The sequence below is a fragment of the Asparagus officinalis genome, chromosome 7 (genome assembly GCF_001876935.1).
Source record: "Asparagus officinalis chromosome 7, Aspof.V1, whole genome shotgun sequence".
Classification (NCBI taxonomy): domain Eukaryota; kingdom Viridiplantae; phylum Streptophyta; class Magnoliopsida; order Asparagales; family Asparagaceae; genus Asparagus; species Asparagus officinalis.
This window is the reverse complement of record NC_033800.1, coordinates 62,840,595-62,864,085: the sequence shown is the minus strand read 5'-3', so window position 1 is coordinate 62,864,085 and position 23,491 is coordinate 62,840,595. Positions and strand designations below refer to the sequence as shown.

Below are 23,491 nucleotides of genomic sequence, written 5' to 3'. Positions count from 1 at the left end.
TCTTATATATATATATATATATATATATATATATATATATATATATATATATATATATATATATATATATATATATATATATATATATATATATATATATATATATATATATATATATATATATATATATATATATATATATATATATATATATATATATATATATATATATATATATATATATATATATATATATATATATATATATATATATATATATATATATATACTTATATAAGAGAAAGTATACTTATATATACTTATATATATATATATATATATATATATATATATATATATATATATATATATATATATATATATATATATATAAGAGAAAGTATACTTATATATACTTATACATATATATACTTATATACTAAGAGAGAGTATATATACACACATATGACATATTATATGTAAGAGAGAGTATATATACTAAGAGAGAGTATATATACACACTTATATATACTTATATATACTTATATATACTTATATACTAAGAGAGAGTATATATACACACATATGACATATTATACATATATAGAAATATGTTATATATACATATATTATATATATACATATATTATACATATATAAAAATATATTATATATACATATATAATACATATTATATATATTTATATATACATATATAATATAATACATAAAAATAAAAAATAAAAAATTAAAAAAACTACTATTCCGGGCCGGGCCTGGCCCGGCGCGGGCTGTTTTGGACAGTCCTAGCGAGGGGTGACAAGAACGAGAATGGAAGAGAATGGAGATTTCGTTTTTTTGTATGGAGAGAGAAAAACGGGGTTTTTCTCCGTAATCGGCCGTTTTTTAGCAGAAAATTTTCGGGAGAAGTTTCCGGGCCCCGGCCCGGCCGGGCCTGGGCCGCGGGCTGTTTTGGACAGTCCTAGCGAGGGGTGACAAGAACGAGAATGGAAGAGAATGGAGATTTCGTTTTTTTGTATGGAGAGAGAAAAACGGGGTTTTTCTCCGTAATCGGCCGTTTTTTAGCAGAAAATTTTCGGGAGAAAATTCTGATGTGGCGTCACCACTTTACTTTTTATTTTTTGTTATTTTTTGCAAACAAAACGTATGATTATGGGGAAAACAGCAAATTTTGACTGCTTCAGAGAAATGAGCACTTTCTGCATTTTTTTTTGACGAAACAAACAGGCCCTAAAACGAAAATAAATCATTAAAAAAAAAAACTCTCCTCAGTATTCTTTACTTCTCGATATCGCGCCATGGCGGGGACCTTCGAGCTCTGCAATGGCGAGAGAGCCGTCGTCTTCCTCTTCATTTCCCGCGTCCTCTTCTCGATCCCTCTCTCTTTGCTCTACGAGGCGTTTGCCCTATGTTTGCTCGCGATCGCAGGCCTCGCCGTCGAGATCTCAGCGGAGAATTCGAAAGCCGTAAATTGCTTCAAACAGAGGTGAGAGTAAGAAAATTTTAGGGTTTTGATGTGAGCTTGTTTTGGATTTTAGTTGATTAGGGATATCTAATACTGTCTGCTAAGAGAATTTTTTTAGGGTTTTGATGTGAGCTTGTTTTGGATTTTAGTTGATTAGGGATATCTAATACTGTCTGCTAAGAGAATTTTAGGGTTTTACCTCTTTGTTGTCGCTCTTCATGTGTAACGTATGTAAATAATGCAAACAATCTTCTCTCATTTTATTCTCGAATTTCTTAGGTCTAATATTTCTACGTGATCGGATCCTATGTGCTCTGGTTGGTTAGGTTTTTGATGTGAGATTGGTTTGGCTTCTGATTGGTTAGGGATTTTGATGCTAATAGTGTCTGCTAAGAGAATTTAGGGTTTTACCTCTTTGTTATCGCTCTTTATGTGTACTATATGTAAATAATTCAAACAATTTTCTCTCATTTTATTATCGACCGGATCTTCCGTGTTCTGATTAGTTAGGGTTTTGATGTGAGGTTGGTTTGGCTTCTAGTTGGTTAGGGATTTTGATGCTAATAGTATTTGATAAGAGAATTTTAGTGTTTTACTTATTTATTACTCTTCATGTGTAATGTATGCAAATGATGCATTTTCCATAAAATTTAATGCAACTTGTATTTTATAGGATGAATTGTTCTGGTTGTAAATTGTGTGAGCTTGCAACATATGAAGTTGGAAGGCTTTTGTAGCTTTAGGAAATAGAAATGATTGTTTACTCCAAACTTTATTATTGGTTTATCTCTTGTTCAGGCCCGGTGCTTCATCTGGAATACTACTTGGTGCGGTTACACTTCCTACTGTTATGTTATCGCGATTGATACAAATGTCAAGAGCTATATCAGTGAATGATATTGAACTCGAAGGTAAACTCCTTGATCTGAATCAAGGCATGGTTCCTTGTTCAGATTGGTTCTTGTTAAAATATTTGGAACTTTCATGTTTTTTGTGCTGTCTGTCTACTGCTCTGTATTTTGCTTTTTTGTTAAAAGTTTGTGGATATATAGTCATAGACAACCGTTCACTGCCAATGACTGTAGGAATGTCAGATAAAGTGGAACAATGTATGATGTGTATTTATCTACATTCGAACATTTAAAAGAATGACTAGCATATTTAGATAGTTTATTATTATACCTGCATCATAGTTTTCTTCTATTATTGGAAAGCTTGTAAGGAATGGTCCTTGACTTTATGGAGGGGAGGAGGCAGTTGTTTATTTTCTTAAAAAATTTGTGGGCATTTTCGGGGAAGGGGTTTTATTGTGTGTGTGTGAGTCCTATGTTCGGGTGGGGGATTACAGGAAGTGGCCATTCAAGCACAATTGTTACTTGTTAAGGTCCTTTCCAGCTTAAGGTCTTGATTGCAAGGGTTCATCTCATTTAAGAGCTCTAGTATTAATTGTCTATAACAGATTCTAGAGATATTTACTACACTGGGAAGATATCTTCTCTATACTTTGACATCATTTACTTCTTATATGTTATATTTACACATAATTTTTTAGCGATTTCTATCAGAATATCCTCTTGTTGCTTTGGGCAGGGAGTGCATATTTGAGTACACAATATTGGGCTGCATCGGCAAGCTGCTTTGGTGTGCTTATCTTCATCTATCAAACGCTGCAACAGTCTCCCACAGCCACATGTCGTCTGAATCTATGGCATTCTAGAGCTTCAAAATTTAGCTTGTTGTACACAACTGCTTACGCACTAACATACTATCTGTCTTTTGCAAGAAAATCATACAGTGGTCAGTATTTTAACACATATATTGCTTTATTATGTTACAGTGAGGGGGGTGTTATTTTGATATTTGACTACTTGCCTCTGGCTAGCTGACTAACTAAAGGAGTAATATTTGTCAAAAGAATAAAATCAGTTTTGATGTATTACAGGATGGTGTGCTGCATTTGATTTATTGTGGTTGCTTATTCATGGGCTAGTAACTGTGATACTTATCCAACATATTCTTCAGACATTTCCATCCTGTGCCTCAATAGGTATATATTCATCAATAGCTTCAGCCATCCTTCAAATCTGAATTTTAAACTTTGTACTAATTCGTTCTCAGCTGTCATATTCTTCGTGGAACTGTTTCCTTTTTTTTTTCCTTTTTGAAATAGTTATACTTTAAATCATATTGCATTTTTTCGGTGCTGTATGGACTAGTCATATGTTTACTTGTGAATATCATCCAGCACCATATTGCATCAGGGCAAACAAAAGATGTAAAGAAGGATTCCATTGGGTAGAAGTTTGGAGCTTTCCTTCTACAAGATTCATTGATATAAAGGTTCCTTTTCTTCATATTAGAACCCCCAAAGATTTGTTAATTTTATATCAGACCCTTAAATCTTCATATCTCTAAATTAGGCCCCCAAATCTTCATGTTTGTCAAAATGGGGATCATTTTTAAAACATCTAAGTAGATTTGAGGGTCTTGTTTAAATAACTTTGACAGCTTTGGGGTTCTTGTTTAAAAAATCTTAATGGACCTGGGGGTCTAATTTAGAAATATTAAGATTGGGGTTTAATATAGAATTAACAAAGATTGGGGTGTCCAATATGACAAGCACCCTATAAATAATTGAAGTCAATTAGATTATTGACCAGTAGGTCCAGTGATATTGACTAGTGAGCATTATGGCCATTTATTTTTTGAAATTTCTGTCTGCAGAATGTTTTGTATAAATAAATGTCAATTATAGATAATTGATGACTGGTCACCAAGTTTAACTGATAAGAAACTTGAAACTATATGTAAATTTCTCATCTCAGAACGCAGATTTAATCATTGATGCTATGGTGTGTATGGGCTTAATTACTTTTGTTTTAACTTCTAAAGGAATTTCAATTAATTTTTAGCTCGTTAATGCTATTGAACTTGCCAGTGTGATTTATGATTATTGGATTTATTATCGATGAATATGACATAAGATTTTTCAGAAAACACTCTGATTTATCCTGGTTTGATGATGACTAGATAATTAGACATTACAAATACGAAATTCGTTCTCTGGTGATTTTACATTTTTCTTGTGTGCTTTCCCTATTGGGGAAGACGGATAGAAGAGCTGACTCTCTAGTTTGTAAAGTAACGGAGTTTCCTATCAATGGAAGCATGTAATATGGTCATAGTAATGTTTCAGGAAGTCATCCACAACATGGAAGTTCGACTAAAAAAAATGATCTCGCTTTTTAGGTGTGCTTCTTCTGGATAAGAAAAAATAATACAGGGAATGATTACTCATGTAAATTATGTAATGCCTTATATGTGTGATACATGTGCTCGCGCACAAGCACTCACACACATATAATAAGTAGTGCATCTGAGAATTATTGGCAAATAGTATAGTTAGAAAAGATGATGAGCATTGTCTGTTAAAGGCTTGACTATTTCCTCTAGTAGTTTTTGTAAGTGCTATAGTTATTGGATTGTACTTTGAGGAATGTGGTTGAATTTTTAGGTCAATTGCAATAAATGCTTTAATCAAAGGTACTCTTCAGGTTTTACAATGAAACAGAGTTTGTTATTTTCTCACAACCTACTTCAGTTGTTTGTCTTATTTTCAGGCGAAGCACTCCTTGCTTCTAGTGGTTTGGTTCTCTACTTCGGCGATATGCTGGCTTATACTTTGTCAAAGGTTTCTTCTTTTATAATCAAGCAATTTTCTATCAGCTCATCTTAAAAATATATTGCAATGGTGCCAGCAAAGCAACTATTGTCTTATGAGATTAACGTCTCTTGCAGATCAGCACATTCCTATTTCCGCAACTGAACTTTGTTCAAATTGGAAATGGAAGCGAAATAAGCACAGTTATTCAGGTATAATCCTTGGAACTATTTGAGGTAGTTTCTACAGTTATTAAGGTATAATCCTTGGAACTATTTGAAGTAGTTTCTATTAGTCTTAATTGTAATCACATGCTTTTTCCAATACAGGGAGTACTGTTGGGTATTCTTCTTTTGCCCACATTTTACAAATTTGCCCTTCGAATTTGGTCACACTTCACAAATCCCACAAAGTCTGCAGAGCAAGAAGTGGGAAGATGTAGAATGATTGGGAAATCTGTTTTATTTTATGTTTCTCTGTTTGTCATGTTAACTATGATAGTTCCTGCATGGATGTACTTCATTCAGGATTTTCATGTGCATCCTGTGCCGTGGTATATATCTTTAACCTTTGTCCTTATCTTCTGCTAATTTTGTTCCTTTGTATTCTTCCTAGTTATAAGCACTTATGGAGTGCTCTTAGATAACACCAGTTTCTAGATATAACAGAATCATGCATGCTTATTAGTTAACTGAACCAAATATTGGCTCTTGATCATGCTTATTACTGTTGAATTTTAATGGTATAATTCGGTAGAATTTTATGATAATGGTTATGATATATCACAAGAGACATGGTACAAAGTAAGCTTCGACTTCCTCTTATAAACATTTATCTTTCATTTTTATAATATGTCATCATGGACCTAATTAATTGGATTATTTTGTCAATATTTAGTAAGGCTATGATTATGGATCCTAAAAATCCTTTTTGGTGATTATATTCTTCTCAATATAGTAAAGGTACTCTTAATTTTGTTGGGACTATGTTCCTTCAGTTCTAGTAATAATATCCCTATTGGTGCCGAAAGTATCGGAGAAGAAAGCTTACATACTGATTTTTCCTTGTTCTTAATAGTTCTTAATCTGATAAATCTCAACTAATAATAATAAATGTGATCACAGTAGAAGCAGTATATCTATCGAATGATGTTATACCTAGGCTCATATTTATTGTTGTTATGATATACAACTTCAGTATGAATTGATAATTTATCACGATAATTTAACACTTTTACACCATTACCTGACTAGCCCTTGCAAGTGATGCACATTTTGGAAGGAGCAAAATTATAGACCACATAAAAACATCCAAGATCAGAACATATCACATATGGGAATATTTCAACTAGATAGTTTATGTCTAATTTATTAAAGCTTCTTCCTTTCTTGTTACTTAGAGGCATCTATCTTTGATAAGCTTATGGTGCTGCTCTGTATTAGTTGCAGTCTGCATATTTATGCCCAGACTTGAAAAAGAATAAACAGTTTAATTACACCAGCGTCCTTATGTTTATAGTAAAGTATGTGCTGTGACAGCTGTCAAGGAAGTTCTTTTGTCTTCAACATGAGACTTTCACGATTTTGCCTAAAGTGCAATTGCAGTAAGATATGACGACTGAAATATGCAATACTGATTGTGCATATGATATGTGGTGGTCTGCCCATCGGCTTGGGAAACATGAATTTAATGGTTCGGAATGCAATTCACTTGATGAGTATATGATGTGTTTTAGTGATGGTTCTAAAAATAGAGTGTAATTGAGCCATTAGTTCTCGCTTTCTTAGTTTCTTTATTCTCTTTTTTCTTTTGATTTTTGTTCACTTTCCTTCTCTCCTTTTTGTGAAGAGGATAAGAGTCTAGGTGATTCCCTCTACTTTCTGCTGAGTTTCCATTATGGTTATGAACTTATGATTACAAAATAGTACATGCCTAGAAAAATCTGTAGTATGGTGCCTTCTTCATTAAGATAAATCCTTCTTTTGGCCCAAGTATTTAATTTTTTGAAACAGTGCGTGTGCGAAACAGCAACTTTTTCTATGGCATTTTATTCCAAATGTCTTAAGGTTATGATTTTGGTCAGCAATTACATTTTAGTTAATTTCTTCTATATACCATTGCTGGGAAGCTGTTTGTTGCTAAATGATTCTAACCCATAAAATGTACAATGTTCGTAAGCAACTTAGAATATTTTTTTTCTTCATTATTCTTATCTTTGAAAAGTATGCTTTGTTTCACTTTCACCTGTTTAACACGATTGCTGACGGTTGTGTTACCTCTTTAATTTCTTGGTAACTTGTAGACATAAATGTAATATTTCAATACATTGCAGCGTAACATCTTTGACATATTATATCATTGAAACTAAAAGATATTTTATTTGTGTTGTGCAAAAACCAATTTCTTTGTGTTGTGCAAAAACCAACACTATCTTCTCTCTTGCTCTACTTTTGTTCTTTGATCAACTCAAGATGATGTCTAGCTTCATCATTTTAAAAAAGTCGTTTACTCGTGCCTAGATTTTGACACTATTGAAGTTATTAGGATACAAACTTCTGTGTGCTTCCTGGATTGTTCTATTTATCAAAGAGAAATTGATGTTTGTTGATGTGGTCTCTGCAGGGTTTTTATTTTTGTGTTCTCTGAGCCACTTAAACGGATGGCGTTATGCATGTACTGGATATCTGTGATCTGTGTTTCTGTTTTGCGATTCTACAATATTTCAAAGCACAGCAAGATAGAGAGGATCCTTCTCCGGAAGTACTACCATATGGTAGCAGTTATAATGTTTTTGCCCGCTTTTCTCTTTCAGGTTCGGAGAATGAACTAAAGCCATATATCTGTGACCTGTCATCAGTATGTCTCAACATAGTAGTTAATGACAAAACATCTCTGCATGCAGCCATTATTTCTCGATCTAGCATTTGGTGCAGCTTTGGCAGTTTTCTTGGTATTAGAAATGATTCGAGTAAGTCAAGTTTCAATATGCTTATAACTCTTAAATAGGTAATTTGGCAATCTGATTTATCATTTAATATGCTGTTGTAAGTGGATGATGATGGTCGTGTTGGTTTAAGATTTTAATCTCATTTCTATTGATAAAATGCATGAATAAGTTGAATATTCTAATAATGCACTTTACATCTAGTCTTTTTCCATGTAAAGAAGTTCCTCTTAGTCTTGAGCATTTTAGATAAGAATAGGAATATTATTGTTTTCTATCTTTGAGATTGTTCTAGGAAATGTCCCCTATTAGTAACGTCCCTTTAACTATGTAGCACATTACTTCAAACATGAAGTGTGATTTAAAACACATGTCAAACACATGTATACTGGATACATGTATTGAACATTATACTTGCTTTTACTCATCTTTAGAATTTTTCAGGTGCTGTTGTGTTTTGTTGTTTGTATCTGTGTCCCCATATCTCTGTCCATGCAACATAGCTTTAGCCTATTTCACTGATCCCCCCCCTTCTCTAGATGCCATTATGACCATCTGTTGTCATCTCCCAAAACATCCAATCAAAATATATACATCAATGGCAGATGTATGGGAACACAGTAGAGTTGCAGTCTCCAACGAATTGAAGAATGAAGAGCAAAGATGCATATTTCTCATGGTTCAAAATGTTTTGACATTTGGAGTTTAGATGAAAAATTAATTTTTTAGTTTTTTATAATTTTGATTATATACTTTGAAAGTTGAAGAGGGATCTCTACAAAAGGGTGGGCATTGTCAAAAAAGGTTATTGAGCATTTTAGTTGCCTAATGTTTGATACAGTTTTAATGATGTAAACTGAGTCGGCTTTATGTGGCTTGAGCTTTTCCTTTACCCATTTTTCATATAACTAGTATAGTGCGTGTGCATTGCATGTATACATACTTGTTTTACTTTTTGAACGTTTCTATGGCTTGAAAATGATGAAGAGACTTGAAATAACGTTTTGGAATATAGTGTAGTCATATTACTTTTCCATATTTGATGAAATAATCGGGAATATGTTGTAAGTATACTAAAAATATAAAATCATATATTATAACGATATATCAAACAATTAAATAATAAAATTGATATTATATATGTTGGATATAATTTTATTTACAAATTGCAAATTAATTTTTTGTTTAAAATTAGCAACTAATTTACCTTTGATTTTAAAACTCCAGATACTTGGAATAATTGCTGGAAAGTCAATTGTTCAAAATTAACATATGGCGCTAATAATTAAAGAATATGGTGCAAACGTAAATGTCAAAATAAAATTAGTTAGTTATTTGAGCTCAAAAAATTAAAGAATAATTTAATATTTACTTCATTTGATGTTAAAATAATAATTTTAATCAATGCCTGATAAGCTCGAAATTACATTAACAAACTTTTATAAATTGCACGTGCATTATAGAGCTTCTACAAATTGAAGTTCGATCCTCCAAAATAGATAAAATTTCTCTTAAGTGAAAAACAAAAACTCCTCTCAGGTCATCTAGAGGAAGCTTGAAAAGCAACCGATTCTTCTTGCTCCTCAATGATAACACTTGCTTCCGGATTAGAAATAAATAATTCAATCACTATTTTTCAAAAGAATACAAAATAAATCCAATAACTCAAGAATTACCATGATTTGAGAATCTCCACTCGTCGTGTCGCCATAGTTCACAGAGGTCTAAGACACGGACTCTGGCATCAACAATCTCGACAATATGTGACAGATGGTCGCCTGCAATGGCGGTCCGACGATAGCGAGAAAGGTAAATGGGAAAGATATATTTGGGCAATTAATGGTGGATTTTTATTTCTAGTAAATTGATTAGAAAACGTTTGATGGGATCAATGCAATTTAAGTAGCTTTAATGGAAGAATTATAAAACCATAATTTAATTGCATTTTAGACAACCAACATCCCTTATATCAAACCTCTGACATCTTTGATAATGCTGCATAAATATACTATATAGATATTTTTAATCAAAAAGAATAAGAACAACATTTAATTTTGTGAAGCAAACCTTCAAATGATATCTTCTTTCTATGATATTCCTTCATCTGCACCAAATCGAAGAAGAAGAAAATTAGTATGAGAAATGGCTAATAACTGGAAGAGAGAAAGAGGATGAGGTAAGACTTTATATTTACTTTATGAACTGAATGATATCTTGGGTTCTTGAGATTTACGTACGTCTATGTGCACCAAACCAAAGAAGAAGAAACACAGTCAGTATTTGAAAAGACTAATAATTTGAAGAGAGAAAGGAAGTGACATAATATTGTATATATATAACTCTAGAAATTTACCATAATATCATAATCTCTTCGACCCGAGGTGTCGCTAGAGACTAGAGTTCACAGTGGAGGTCTCAGAGGTAGACGCCATCTTCAACAATCTCGACGGGGGAGAGGCAACAATGAAGGTCCAACGAAGGTCCAACGATGACGAGAAAGATACACACATATATGGGGATGATGAAATTTTTATCTATAGTATAATAGTGATAGGAAAGGAGGAGAATTTCAAAAGTTTTGATTGGATTAATGTCATTTAAGTGGGTTTGATGGAGTTATAAAACCATAAGTTAAGTCAATTTTAATTTAACATGCAATAATGGAAATGTAACTCTTGTGTCTAACAACGGCTAGGGTATTCCCCGTGAATGAAAACTCTAATGGTACATTCTAATACTATGACTTTCCTTCTTAATGGACTAAAAATTTGAGCCGGTGCTAGTGCTACATTATAATAATAGTAAAGGAGGTTATGTGATGGGAAAGTTTTGAGGGTTTAGTTGGATGTCATTAAATAGATATAATGCTACAATCAAAAAAAGGCTATCTCTTCATGTATGCTATGTAATTAGGCATGAAGTATTATGTATATGATTTCATGTATGCATGTATGTGTCTTCATATATGTATGCATGTCTTTTAATATAAATTGGAGGTACTTTTGGGAAAAATGTTTTAACATGGTAACACACTCTTATATTAGTATTAGATTAGATTAGATTAGATTAGATTAGATATCCTTTAATTTCGTTAAAATCATGTATATATTAAGTAAATGTGAGAAACTATATTTCCATGTTAGATAATGGATGAGAAAAGCTCTTGGCAAGTCTTTTATTATTTTAAGATTATTAAATTCTTTTTAACAGGTTTGGAAAATTTGGCCCTTGGGAAACATTGTGCATCAGTTCATGAGCGCTTTCACTGATCATCGTGACTCGGAAATTCTTATCATTAGGTGATTTTCTGATTTTCATATTTATTTAAAGTCGCTGCACAATGTGTCGTAGAAAATTTGGCCGTAGGGGAAACATCATTTCATTGCCTCTTGTTTCTAATTATAACCTTTTTTTCCAGTCACTTTTCTCTCCTGCTGGGTTGTGCCCTTCCAAAATGGATGTCGTCTGGGTTTAACGATCGACCTCTCACGCCCTTTGCTGGGATTTTGAGTTTGGGTATCGGTGATACCATGGTAAGTTTTAGTTGGTGATCTGTGTGGGTTGTTTCAACTGCTTCCATCCTTTTCTTGTATGCATGTGATTATATTATTGGCATTGCAGGTATTTCTTCTTCTTTTTTCCCATGCATATGACCTCATGAGAAAACAATGCATTGTGATGACACCTCTTAATTCTTTCTATCGCAAGTCTGTTGAGTCTTATACTTCGATCAAACTGGTATAGGGCTTCAAAATTGGATCTTGTTATCTTGATTCTTCCTTTACTAAAGATGTGTTTGTTTTATATTCAGTATTCCCACTAGAAGTCTCTTGATGGTAGTTAACCCTTCGTACGTCCAACCAAATAAGTTCTATTAATTTCCTCAGGATTATGAATCCGCAAGCTTTATGGATTTTTTTTGATAGTTTTAAGAAAATGCTCACGGCTGGTTTGTGTTGAAAATTATCCTTCATTTATGTGCTATTTGCACCTATTTTTTGCCATCTCAATGGGTTACAAGACACTGGTTAGTTTTACTTCTAATTTAACTCAAAAAGCTTCAATAATTTATTGCCTTAGCGATGTACCTAGATTCAGTTTAGCATCTGGAAACATAAATTATCACAAATATGGGATGCCATTTATGATCTTGATCTTGTGGCAATTATAAACACGAAAGACCATGAGCAGGGCTAATGTGGATAGTAGTTCTGAGGAGAACTTAAAACAAGCAAGCTTCTGACTTTAAATGCAGCAGCACCAATTTTAGGTGACTTCTTTTTAAGTCAAAAGGTGCTATTGCTAATTCACAATGCCCTGCTGTTAGGTTGCTTCCTAGGTGAACGATAGCTGTGAAAGTTCACCACCACAACGGCAAAGTCATTACCTGAAGTGCAGGGGATCAGTTACAGAGTGGTTCCTGATTTACTTGAAAATCATGCTCTTAGCATTACCAAAACTTAATTCTTCAAGGGCGAATCTTATTATCTTTTAAGCCATTATAAGAACTGTCCACATTGCTATGTCCATTGATGACATTTCACTCTTCCCTCTGCTCCCTTTTTTTCTATATGTCATATTTAACGCTGCATCTGGCTAATTTTGGTAATTATGTGATTTCTACTTGTGGTTGCTGGAATGTTGATGGCATTGAAAACCTAGTAGGTTATATTCCTTTTAGGGTGAATTGTGGATAGACCCCCTTAGTGTTACTGTTTTGAACTTACTACTACTATAGTTTTGTTGCTGCAGATAGACCCTCCGAGTGAATTTTTTTTTGACATTTCTATGCTCGAAGAAATAGATAGCTGTTTTTTAATAAACAGACCCCTAAGGTAAGAGCGACAAACAAAAATTCATTCAAGGGGTCTATCCATAACAACAAAACTAGAGGGATAGTGAGTTCAAAACAACAATATGACTGGAGGTCTAGCTGCAATTAACCCTTCTTTTAACTCTTCCCTGTGAGTTCTTTCGGTGGTTCTTCTGATAGTTTATTCCTTAAATGTATGACTTGGCTTGTTGGATATTATATTCTCTAATCAACCTCGTGCTATCATGTGTATTACCACAGGCATCAATGGTTGGCCACAAGTATGGTGTTCTTCGTTGGAGCAAAAATGGCAGTAAGATAACTTATGCTTACTTTTTTTTCCCAGTGATGCTAGCTCATAACTGTTTCTTTTAGGAGAACTTTTTTTCCCTGAATACTTATGACATGCTTTGTCTTCTTAGAAAAAACAATTGAAGGCACTGCAGCTGGCATAACTTCTGTCTTGGTGGCATGCTCGGCACTCCTGCCTCTTCTAGCATCCACTGGTTACGTACCATCCCAGGTTTGATCTCACCCTTTCTTTCAATTAAAGAGAAGGATAAGAAAGTTGCATTGTGTAATGCATGTTCTTTGCATGTAAATGCCATGTTTTCATGGCATAGGAGTGAATTAGCTCCATCATTGCATATAGGTATGTCAACTGGCTCCAATAGCCTGCCAGTAGCATCTGGACCTTTCCCAGATTTAAGCAGGCTTTGTCGTGGACTTAGTAGGAAGGTTAGTCAGATAGGATAAGGTAGTGGGCATATGCATGTTTCAACCGTGCCAATAATCTTGCAACAGTTTAACCACAATCCTTGTGAAAAAATTGTTTATTCAACTAGGTCTGCATTTATACAAGAGAAAGTAGAAATATGGAACTGCATTCACAATAATAACTTGAAGTTACATTGGACATGTCTAGAGAAAACTTAATTTTAAATCCACTTGGGCCTTGATCACTTCCGAGTTAGAGTTTGAAATCTTGTTTTAACTACATGTTGCCTGGGATTTGGTAAGCCTAACCGGCCCTGGATTGGATATTTTTGAATGCATAGAATTATACCAAGTACTGCAAACAGGTCTTAATAGGCATAGGCATTTATTCAGGTTCATTTTTTTCCTTTTTGCAGCATTGGTTTTCACTGCTTGTGGCAGTTACTGCGAGTGGTTTATTGGAAGCATACACGGCACAGCTTGACAACGCTTTTATCCCTCTTGTATTCTACAGCCTTCTCTGTCTCTGAAACAGTGAGTCCATGATCTACTTCAAATTCGTTACATGTATATCATTTCTGTTTACTTATTTAACCCAATTTTTTATACGGCACCTTGAGCACTCCTGTATAGAGATGGCAAGTCGGCCAATAGATTGTAGGCAAATCAGATCATAGCTCAGAAGAATTAATTTGTGTTATTACGATGTTACAGTGATACAACGATTTCCTTCTTGTATTATTCAAAGCTTACTATATGACCACACGAACTGCTCAAGAATGTAAATAATAGTTACCGCTTGTAGAATCAGTTGCATACATCAGTCAACCTTAATTTGTTTTGTCTTTGGTTTTCCTGTTATTAGTTCTCATAGGAACAACGCGTTTATTTGCTGAGAAGGTCTGCTCTGATCCTGGTTTCGTTGTTTTGTAAAAGATCATTTCCTTTTCTGGAGAATTTACTTGTGTACTGTAGACGTCAAAAATGCTTACAGACATCCAAATATCACTCAAGACAAAGAGAAGGTGATAAACATCAGTATCTAAGTCATGGGAGATCATACAAGCCCAAAGGAAGCAAAAGGATCTGTGAATCAACACAAAACAATGTGAATTCACAGAACAATGCAAACTACAGCGTGTGGGCGCGGCAGCTCATGGTGCCGCGGCTACAGCGCGGCAGCTCATAGTGCCGCGGCTAAGACGCGGCAGTTCATAGTGCCGCGGCTTGGGCGCGGCAATCCATGGTGCCGCGGCTACTATAGGGGATGCTACAGCGGTTACGAGGTAGTTATGTGATGATTATGTGAAGTCTACGTGGCGGCGTATCAGAAATAGAACGTGTGCTGACGTGGACAAGCAGTTAAACCACGAAAAAGGTGGTTAAAAGTCGTGGGAGGACAGTTTCAAGCACGATGGAACGTGCTGGTAACTGCCCCTGTGGCCGCTGCAGTTCATGCTGCCGCGCCAATAGCCGCTGCAGTCCGGGATGTCGCGGTCAAAGGGATAGTCGTTGATCGGCTATTTCTTCAGTTATTGTCCAAGGAGGCTATAAATACCCCCCTATGGCCATCATTTAGAGGGGCTGAGCATTTCCAGAGCAGATTAGAGCAGAGAGCCTTGAGTTTTGGTGAATTAGAGCAAGAGAGAGAGTCTTTCTTCTTCACAAACATCCTCAAGAAGCTTCTAGCGAGTCCTAGAGATCTAAGCTCAGACTTGATCTTTGGAAGAGTGAACATCTTACATCGATAAGATATTCGCTTCAAATTCTTACTTCGATAAACGAAGGAAGAATCATTAAACCCCTCACGGTTCAATCAGAATCTGTGATTTGGTGGTCCACGAGTCAAAGCGCTCCCGGCACAGGCAAAGATCCCACGCAAGCAGCGATCCAAACAACGGTCCTGCGTTTGTTTCTCAAGAGTTGTAATTTTCCTTTTGTTGTGTAAAAGAAGTCTTATAAAAAGACTATTTCTTTTGAATTTATTGTAATCGACCGAAGATATAATGAATTCCACAACGAAACCAACTTTTGACGCAAACAAGCTGGCGACCACAGTGGGAGCCAACGGTCTCGCTGCCGAGACCGTCGTGTCGCAGCCGATCAAGATTCCAGTTGAATCCATGGTCGAATACGAATTCGACCAGACCAAGTTTGAGGAATATCTCTCATCATCCTCTTCAAGATCTTCATTATCTCGCAAGTACAAGAGGATCTCACAATTGAGGAAGAGTTGCATGCCAAAGAAGGCACAAAATGAAGACTCTCGCTTGATTGTTGCTGAGAATTTCACTCGCAACACCTCTGCTCAAAATGGCTCTTATCTAATTGAAGAGTCATCGAATCAAAGCCCGACGACATTGACGAAAAGAGCTCGTCAGAGACAGCGTCAGCGTCTTGCTCGTCAAATAGCTAAGGCATTTGAACAAACCGACGGAGTTCGTTATTATGCGGACTTAGAGTCGAGGAAACAACAAGTGGTTCGTTCAACGCAACGACGAACTACTCACGTTTCTGCACAATTCACAACGGAGGAATGGACACTCATCAAAAGGGCTCGTTCGACCCTCCAAGAACGTATACAAAAACGTCGTGCAAACGTTGTTCATGCCCGTGCTCTCTTACAACAAAGACGAGAAAGGAGGAAGGAAACGGTGACCAAAGAATCACCAAAACTCCGCCAAGTTTGGATTCTGAAGTCTGGACTTATGCAAAATCAGCATTCGGAGCCCGTTAAGACTCCATACCCACAAGGGGGTGGTTCTAAACGTGCGACTCCCGACATAACCTTGGATCGCTTAAAGACAAAAATAAATTGTCCTGAGAATGCCAACAAGGTTTTATACTCCCAGAAGAAGACGCATTCACCAAATGATATCGTCATACCTGGGAGATCATACCAACAGACGATACGATTTTTTGGCAATCATACCGATGAATCGTATTATCAAGTTGAGGTTGTGAATAATTTTCGAAAGAGAGTTATTCGAGAGATAAACTCTCGTTGTTCCTGTGCACGACTCGTCAAAACAGCATTATCAGAATGTGACTGTTTCAAACGAGAAATCATCCCACGAAAAGTCTCTGCATTATCAAAGCCTAAGCTGAGACATTTCCGCAAAAGAAAATCAGCTGCCCAAAATGATGAATTCCCTGAAGTCACCATCAACGTAGCTGATAGAAGAAAGTCTAAACAGCATTCAAGTGACTCAAATCCCGACTTTTCCCCGAAAGGAAAAGTCAATCCAAGAATTGCTCAAAGGATGTCTCGACTCCAATTAGGAGCTATCAGACGCAGAGACTACAAGAGAATGCAAGAAGGAATGTCCTCGGAGGATGAATTCTCGGACACTTATTCTGCAATCGCTTCTGATGATACAATGTCTAGCACAGGACAAATCAGAGAAGTATTCACAATCACTGCTGATCAGTTCACTCAAATACTTCAGGAAGCTCTAGCCAAACAACGTGAAGAAATTAGAGCTGAAGTGAAGACAGAAATGAAGTTGGCTATCCAACAAATGAGAGAACTGTTAACTCAACAGCCTCAACCTCCTGAGTCCAATCAGCGACTTGAATCCAGCCACCACACTCGGAATGTTGTAGAGGACAGTGATCCAGAGGTGGATGAAGTCATTATGGCTGATACACCTCCCAATGACAATAACGCTGGGGGTGGTTTAACGGATCCTCCCAATAACGATATTGGGGGTGGTTCAATAGCACCTCTCACTGGGGGTGGTCCAATTATCTTTACTCGACATCATTCAGAAAGAAATGAAGACGATGACGGGAAAATGCAAAAACTTGAAGACAAAATCAATGCTTTGATGACGGCTCAAGAAGTTAAGAAGACGGGTATTCCATGTCCTTATCCGAGGGAATGGGATTCAATACCATACCCGACCAAATTCAATCTGATTAACTTCACACCGTTTGAAGGGAAGAGTTCGCCGATTCAACACTTGATTTATTTCAAGTCTCATTTGGGCATAATCTCTGGAAACGAGGCCTTAATGATCCGGTCATTCGTTGGCACCCTTCGTGGGCCCGCCTTCGATTGGTACCGACGGCTCAAGCCAGGGAGCATCAATTGCTGGGATGACATGGAAAGTTTGTTCCTCAGCAACTTCTTCGATGATGACACCGAAGTGTCAATCGGAACTCTTTTGGATGAGAAGCAAAAAGACGGAGAGTCAGTCGACAATTTTGTCAAGCGTTTCCGTAACATGGCGATGAATTGCAGAGATCCTATTACAGAGGAGTTCATCCTGCAAACATGCCACAATAACCTCTCCATCGATGTCCTGGAAGCTCTGGGGGTCGTGCCATCCACAACTTGGAAGGAGTTAAAATCTCGGGGTGAACAAGCTGAGCACTTTCTTAAAAGAAAGAAAGCTGAGAGAGGCCAACCAATGACATCTGCAATCATTGAGAATGCGACTCTCGATCCGAGGTTTCAAAAGGAATATTCTTTCGAAGATGATGAAGCTCCAGCCATCTTGGAATACCTCCTCGCTAATGACAAAATCGAGCTACCACCTATTAAAGATCAGGATGGTGCTAAAATGATTATGGATCCAAATTACTGTGCGTACCACAGAAGGGTTCTTCATCCCACTGAGATTTGCTTTGGACTCAAAAACAAGATCCAAGCCCTAATTGACTCCGGCGTCATAACGACGAAAGAAGTCGAGTAAAGACGACCATAAAACTCCATTGGGTACACGAGTATAAACTGTTTCCCCTCACTCCGAAAAGTATACGAGTATAAACTGCTCCTTAATACTCCAACAGGTATATGAGTCTAAACTATTTCCTTTCTTTCACGGGAAGTTCCTGAAGAATGCCATGCATGGTACTTTTAAGGATAACCCGATCATATAGCTAAACATAATGATAAACTCAGTTTCACAAGAAAAAGCTGGGGGTGGATGGTTCATGTAACGGAAGTTCCCGAAAGAATGCTATATGTAATTTTCTTAGGAATAACCCGATCATTACAAACAAAGTGTTAAACACTACATCCCCACGGTGATTTCCGAATATTCATTTGCTGAGATGAGATTCGATCACTTCGTTGGATCAATCTTCCCTCTCAAACCCTCCTTTGGTCAAACCTTTAAACAGTTAGGACCAAAGCCAAAATCCCCTCTCGATTCGTTCCATGAACGAGAGGTCCACAAATTGAACGATCAAACCTTTAAACAGTTAGGATCGTCTCAAATCCCCATCTTGGTCAAACCTTTAAACAGTTAGGACCAAAGCCAAAATCCCCTCTCGATTCGTTCCATGAACGAGAGGTCCACAAATTGAACGATCAAACCTTTAAACAGTTAGGATCGTCTCAAATTCCCATCTTGGTCAAACCTTTAAACAGTTAGGACCAAAGCCAAAATCCCCTCTCGATTCGTTCCATGAACGAGAGGTCCACAAATTGAACGATCAAACCTTTAAACAGTTAGGATCGTCTCAAAACTCCAACTTGGTCAAACCTTACTACAGTTAGGACCAAAACCAAAATCCCCTTTCGATTCCTTCCATGAACGAGAGGTCCAGCTTCGATTTGTGCAATCAAAACTATAAAAGTTAAGATTGCTTCCAATCTCAATTGATCAAACCTTATTCAGATTCTCTGAATAGAAATCCCAATTTAAATTTCCTTTGTACCAGGAGATAGAATATAAAATTCTTCCTCTCCGATTCCGGGTTCATCTCTACCAACAAACAAGAGACCAGGAGATAGAATATAAAATTCTTCCTCTCCATCATCGGGTTTATCTCTACCAACAAACAAGAGACCAGGAGATAGAATATAAAATTCTTCCTCTCCATCATCGGGTTCATCTCTACCAACAAACAAGAGACCAGGAGATAGAATATAAAATTCTTCCTCTCCATCATCGGGTTCATCTCTACCAACAAACAAGAGACCAGGAGATAGAATATAAAATTCTTCCTCTCCATCATCGGGTTCATCTCTACCAACAAACAAGAGACCAGGAGATAGAATATAAAATTCTTCCTCTCCATCATCGGGTTCATCTCTACCAACAAACAAGAGACCAGGAGATAGAATATAAAATTCTTCCTCTCCATCATCGGGTTCATCTCTACCAACAAACAAGAGACCAGGAGACAGAATATAAAATTCTTCCTCTCCATTATCGGGTTCATCTCTACCAACAAACAAGAGACCAGGAGATAGAATATAAAATTCTTCCTCTCCATCATCGGGTTCATCTCTACCAACAAACAAGAGACCAGGAGATAGAATATAAAATTCTTCCTCTCCATCATCGGGTTCATCTCTACCAACAAACAAGAGACCAGGAGATAGAATATAAAATTCTTCCTCTCCGATTCCGGGTTCATCTCTACCAACAAACAAGAGACCAGAATACTCCAATAGGTATACGAGTCTAAACTATTTCCCTAATCTCAACAGGAAGTTTCTGGAGAATATCACTCAGAATATTCTTAAGAATAACCTGAATACTCCAACTAGGTACACGAGTCTAAACTGTTTTCCTACCCTCAACAGGAAGTTTCTGGAGAATATTACTCAGAATATTCTTAAGAATAACCTGAATACTCCAATAGGAACACGAGTCTAAACTGTTTCCGCCGCGGCTTTGGCGCGACAGCTTAAGGTGTCGCGGCTTAGGCGCGACAGCTTAGGGTGCCGCGGCTATTATAGAAGAGTGCTGTGGCGGTTACAAGGCAGTTATACGATGAGTTTTGAGGCCCACGTGGCGACATATCAGAAATAGAACGTGTGCTGACGTGGACAAGCAGTTAAACCACGAAAAAGGTGGTTAAAAGTCGTGGGAGGACAGTTTCAAGCACGATGGAACGTGCTGGTAACTGCCCCTGTGGCCGCTGCAGTTCATGCTGCCGCGCCAATAGCCGCTGCAGTCCATGCTGCCGCGCCAATAGCCGCTGCAGTCCGGGGTGTCGCGGCCAAAGGGATAGTCGTTGATCGGCTATTTCTTCAGTTATTGTCCAAGGAGGCTATAAATACCCCCCTATGGCCATCATTTAGAGGGGCTGAGCATTTCCAGAGCAGATTAGAGCAGAGAGCCTTGAGTTTTGGTGAATTAGAGCAAGAGAGAGAGTCTTTCTTCTTCACAAACATCCTCAAGAAGCTTTTGGCCAGTCCTAGAGATCTAAGCTCTGACTTGATCTTTAGAAGAGTGAACATCTTACATCGATAAGATATTCGCTTCAAATTCTTACTTCGATAAACGAAGGAAGAATCATTAAACCCCTCACGGTTCAATCAGAATCTGTGATTTGGTGGTCCACGAGTCAAAGCGCTCCCGGCACAGGCAAAGATCCCACGCAAGCAGCGATCCAAACAACGATCCTGTGTTTGTTTCTCAAGAGTTGTAATTTTCCTTTTGTTGTGTAAAAGAAGTCTTATAAAAAGACTATTTCTTTGAATTTGTTGTAATCGACCGAAGATATAATGAATTCCATAACAAAACCAACTTTTGACGCAAACATGTACGTACTGGAAACTGAGATGCTTATCGAGAACTTACTTCTGCTGCCTTGTGAGTTTAGTTCCGTTAATTTATTTTCTGAGAGAGAGAGAGTGATTGAATCTTAGCTGACTCTGCGATGCATTATTCATCTTCAATTCAAGTTTCGGGCCTGAACTTGTTCATCGCCATCTTTCATTTATTTATCGACTTATAGATGGTTATACGTGAAGCATGCGGAGTATTTCAGATAGGATCAAGCCGTGTTTTAAAAGCAGTCCGGGTGCTCATCTAAGCAGCCCCCCTAGTCCGAGGCGGAACCCGTGCCGCAGTTTTGAGTTGGTTGCTTCTTGGTAGCCACTTAAATTAGCTCTAGCAGGCTGCCAATATTAGACAGGTTGGTTTAATTGGGTAGCCACTAAAACTGATTCAAGACCCAATTAAACCCTAGTTTTTACGTTCTAATTGACCCATACGTTAGTCCCCTCAGCTCTCTCTCTCTGCTCATCCCAGTTTAGCTTCCCTCTCTCTCTAAATTCTGCCTCTTCTCATTACATCTGCTTTGTGTTGATTTTTGATCCGGCTGCCTTCTTAGACAGGTTGGTTTAATTGGGTAGCCACTAAAACTGATTCAAGACCCAATTAAACCCTAGTTTTTACGTTCTAATTGACCCATACGTTAGTCCCCTCAGCTCTCTCTCTCTGCTCATCCCAGTTTAGCTTCCCTCTCTCTCTAAATTCTGCCTCTTCTCATTACATCTGCTTTGTGTTGATTTTTGATCCGGCTGCCTTCAATTATCAGTATCATCGATCAGATGACAAAAGATAAGAAAAGGTCGTTTCGTGTTCATTTTAGTTTTCTACGTAATTTTTTTGAATTTGGGTTAAATTTCTGTTTTTCCTGTTTCTCATTTAGTCCTCATCTCCTGTTACTACCCTGTCTCTGCTTGGGATGCTGTCACTGCCAGTGCCACAGTGTTCTTCCTCTTCTTCTGCTCCTTCCGGTCTAACTCACCAGCGCATTCCTAAACCTCGTGTTGCTTGGGTACTTCTATCCGAAGCCGTACCCGTGTCATACCTGTACGCTGGCGTCAAAACTTTAGTGGACATTTCTTGGATGTATGCATACACTTGCTCAAACGTGCAATCTAATGTAAATTATCGTATATGTGCGAGTATAGTTATGTCCACGTACCCTACATTTTTCAAATTTACCGTGTCCCGTACCACACCAATATGCCTATCTGTATCCGTATCCGTGCAACTTAGATTAAACATGAAATTCAAGATAAAGACTTTCTCTTAACTAACTAATTTATCTTCTTCTCGTTAAAATTTTCCCCTGGAAATTCAAGATAAAGACTTTATTGTTGTTGTCATTTAAATTTTATATATTTGTTTCTTAATTTATGTATTTAATTTCCATGTTTAAAAAGGAAATACTAAAAAAAAGCCTATGGCACCTAGGCATTTCGGCACAAGGCATCGGGTTCAGCACCTAGAAGGGCCTGATACTATTTTGTTTCGATCAAGAAGCATGCACACAAATACACATCGAGATTAAATTGAAGGGGCCTGGCCACGCCTGTGTAGCATTTGTAGTTTTGTAGCGGTCTTTTACCTAATACATCCTTATGAAAGCCACTGTTCAGCATAAGCGGAGGATCCAAGGTGGGGGCAGTGGGGGCAATTGGCCCCACTGACCTAGTAAGATTAATATTTAATACGAGACCCTTATTTTCAAATTGCCCCCTTAATGTTTGACCTTATTGACCCCATAGGTAAGGCTGTTGAAAATAAACGCCTAGGACCAACCTCAGACCATTTACCAGAATGGTTTGCTTAGTACCTAAATTCTCATTAATGATCGATTCATCCAAATTTTGAAACAAAAAGCCCTTCGGTCTTCGCTCCGCCTCCGTAATCGTGAGAGGAATCTATTCGCGAATTGTGAATGACACAGAGGGAACAATTGTAAAGAATTTTATTTAGGTACTTTTATTGACTCTATTTTATTTCTACATAGAATTGTTAGAGGGGGGGAGGGGGGGGGGGGATTAAGGTCTTATGCTAATCTAATCCGATTTTATGCCAATTAAAACTAATTCAAATATTATTCTTGCAAGATAGATATACAATATGATATGAGCAAGAATATGCATGAACAAAGGGAAATATCCTAGCAATGAGATATACTATGAGATATATACGAGGATATACAAATAACACAAGGATAAACAATTTAAACTAGATATTGGGCAATATAAGCAACAAGCAATATACAAAGGCGATATAAGATATGAACATAAAAATAAATGCGCCAATGCAATCACAAACAAACGATATGTTCACGGAGTTTGGTCCCCACGACCTACGTCTCCGCTCCTCACCTCGAGTAGATCTTCACTATCACAACCGGGTTTTCTACGCTCACCTGAATAAC

The 23,491-nt window shown here is 37.0% G+C and overlaps 1 protein-coding gene across 1 annotated transcript; it reads left to right on the top strand.

Annotated features, from left to right (window-relative positions):
- Positions 1,186 to 14,409, top strand: LOC109848376 (dolichol kinase EVAN). The gene is made up of 14 exons (XM_020417841.1): positions 1,186 to 1,447; positions 2,225 to 2,337; positions 3,017 to 3,223; positions 3,369 to 3,473; positions 5,047 to 5,117; positions 5,225 to 5,299; positions 5,417 to 5,640; positions 7,710 to 7,899; positions 7,990 to 8,055; positions 11,242 to 11,330; positions 11,450 to 11,564; positions 13,106 to 13,157; positions 13,267 to 13,367; positions 13,978 to 14,409. The coding sequence occupies exons 1-14, from the start codon at positions 1,260 to 1,262 to the stop codon at positions 14,089 to 14,091; spliced, it is 1,710 nt and encodes a 569-aa protein (XP_020273430.1). The 5' UTR covers positions 1,186 to 1,259; the 3' UTR covers positions 14,092 to 14,409.

What these genes read in the sequence shown, in the direction of transcription:
- LOC109848376 (XM_020417841.1), top strand. Translation starts at nt 1,260, where the DNA reads ATGGCGGGGACCTTCGAGCTCTGCAATGGCGAGAGAGCCGTCGTCTTC. An exon ending in GAATGATATTGAACTCGAAG is followed by an intron (nt 2,338 to 3,016) that starts GTAAACTCCTTG and finishes TGCTTTGGGCAG; the next exon opens with GGAGTGCATATTTGAGTACA. An exon ending in TGGGTATCGGTGATACCATG is followed by an intron (nt 11,565 to 13,105) that starts GTAAGTTTTAGT and finishes GTATTACCACAG; the next exon opens with GCATCAATGGTTGGCCACAA.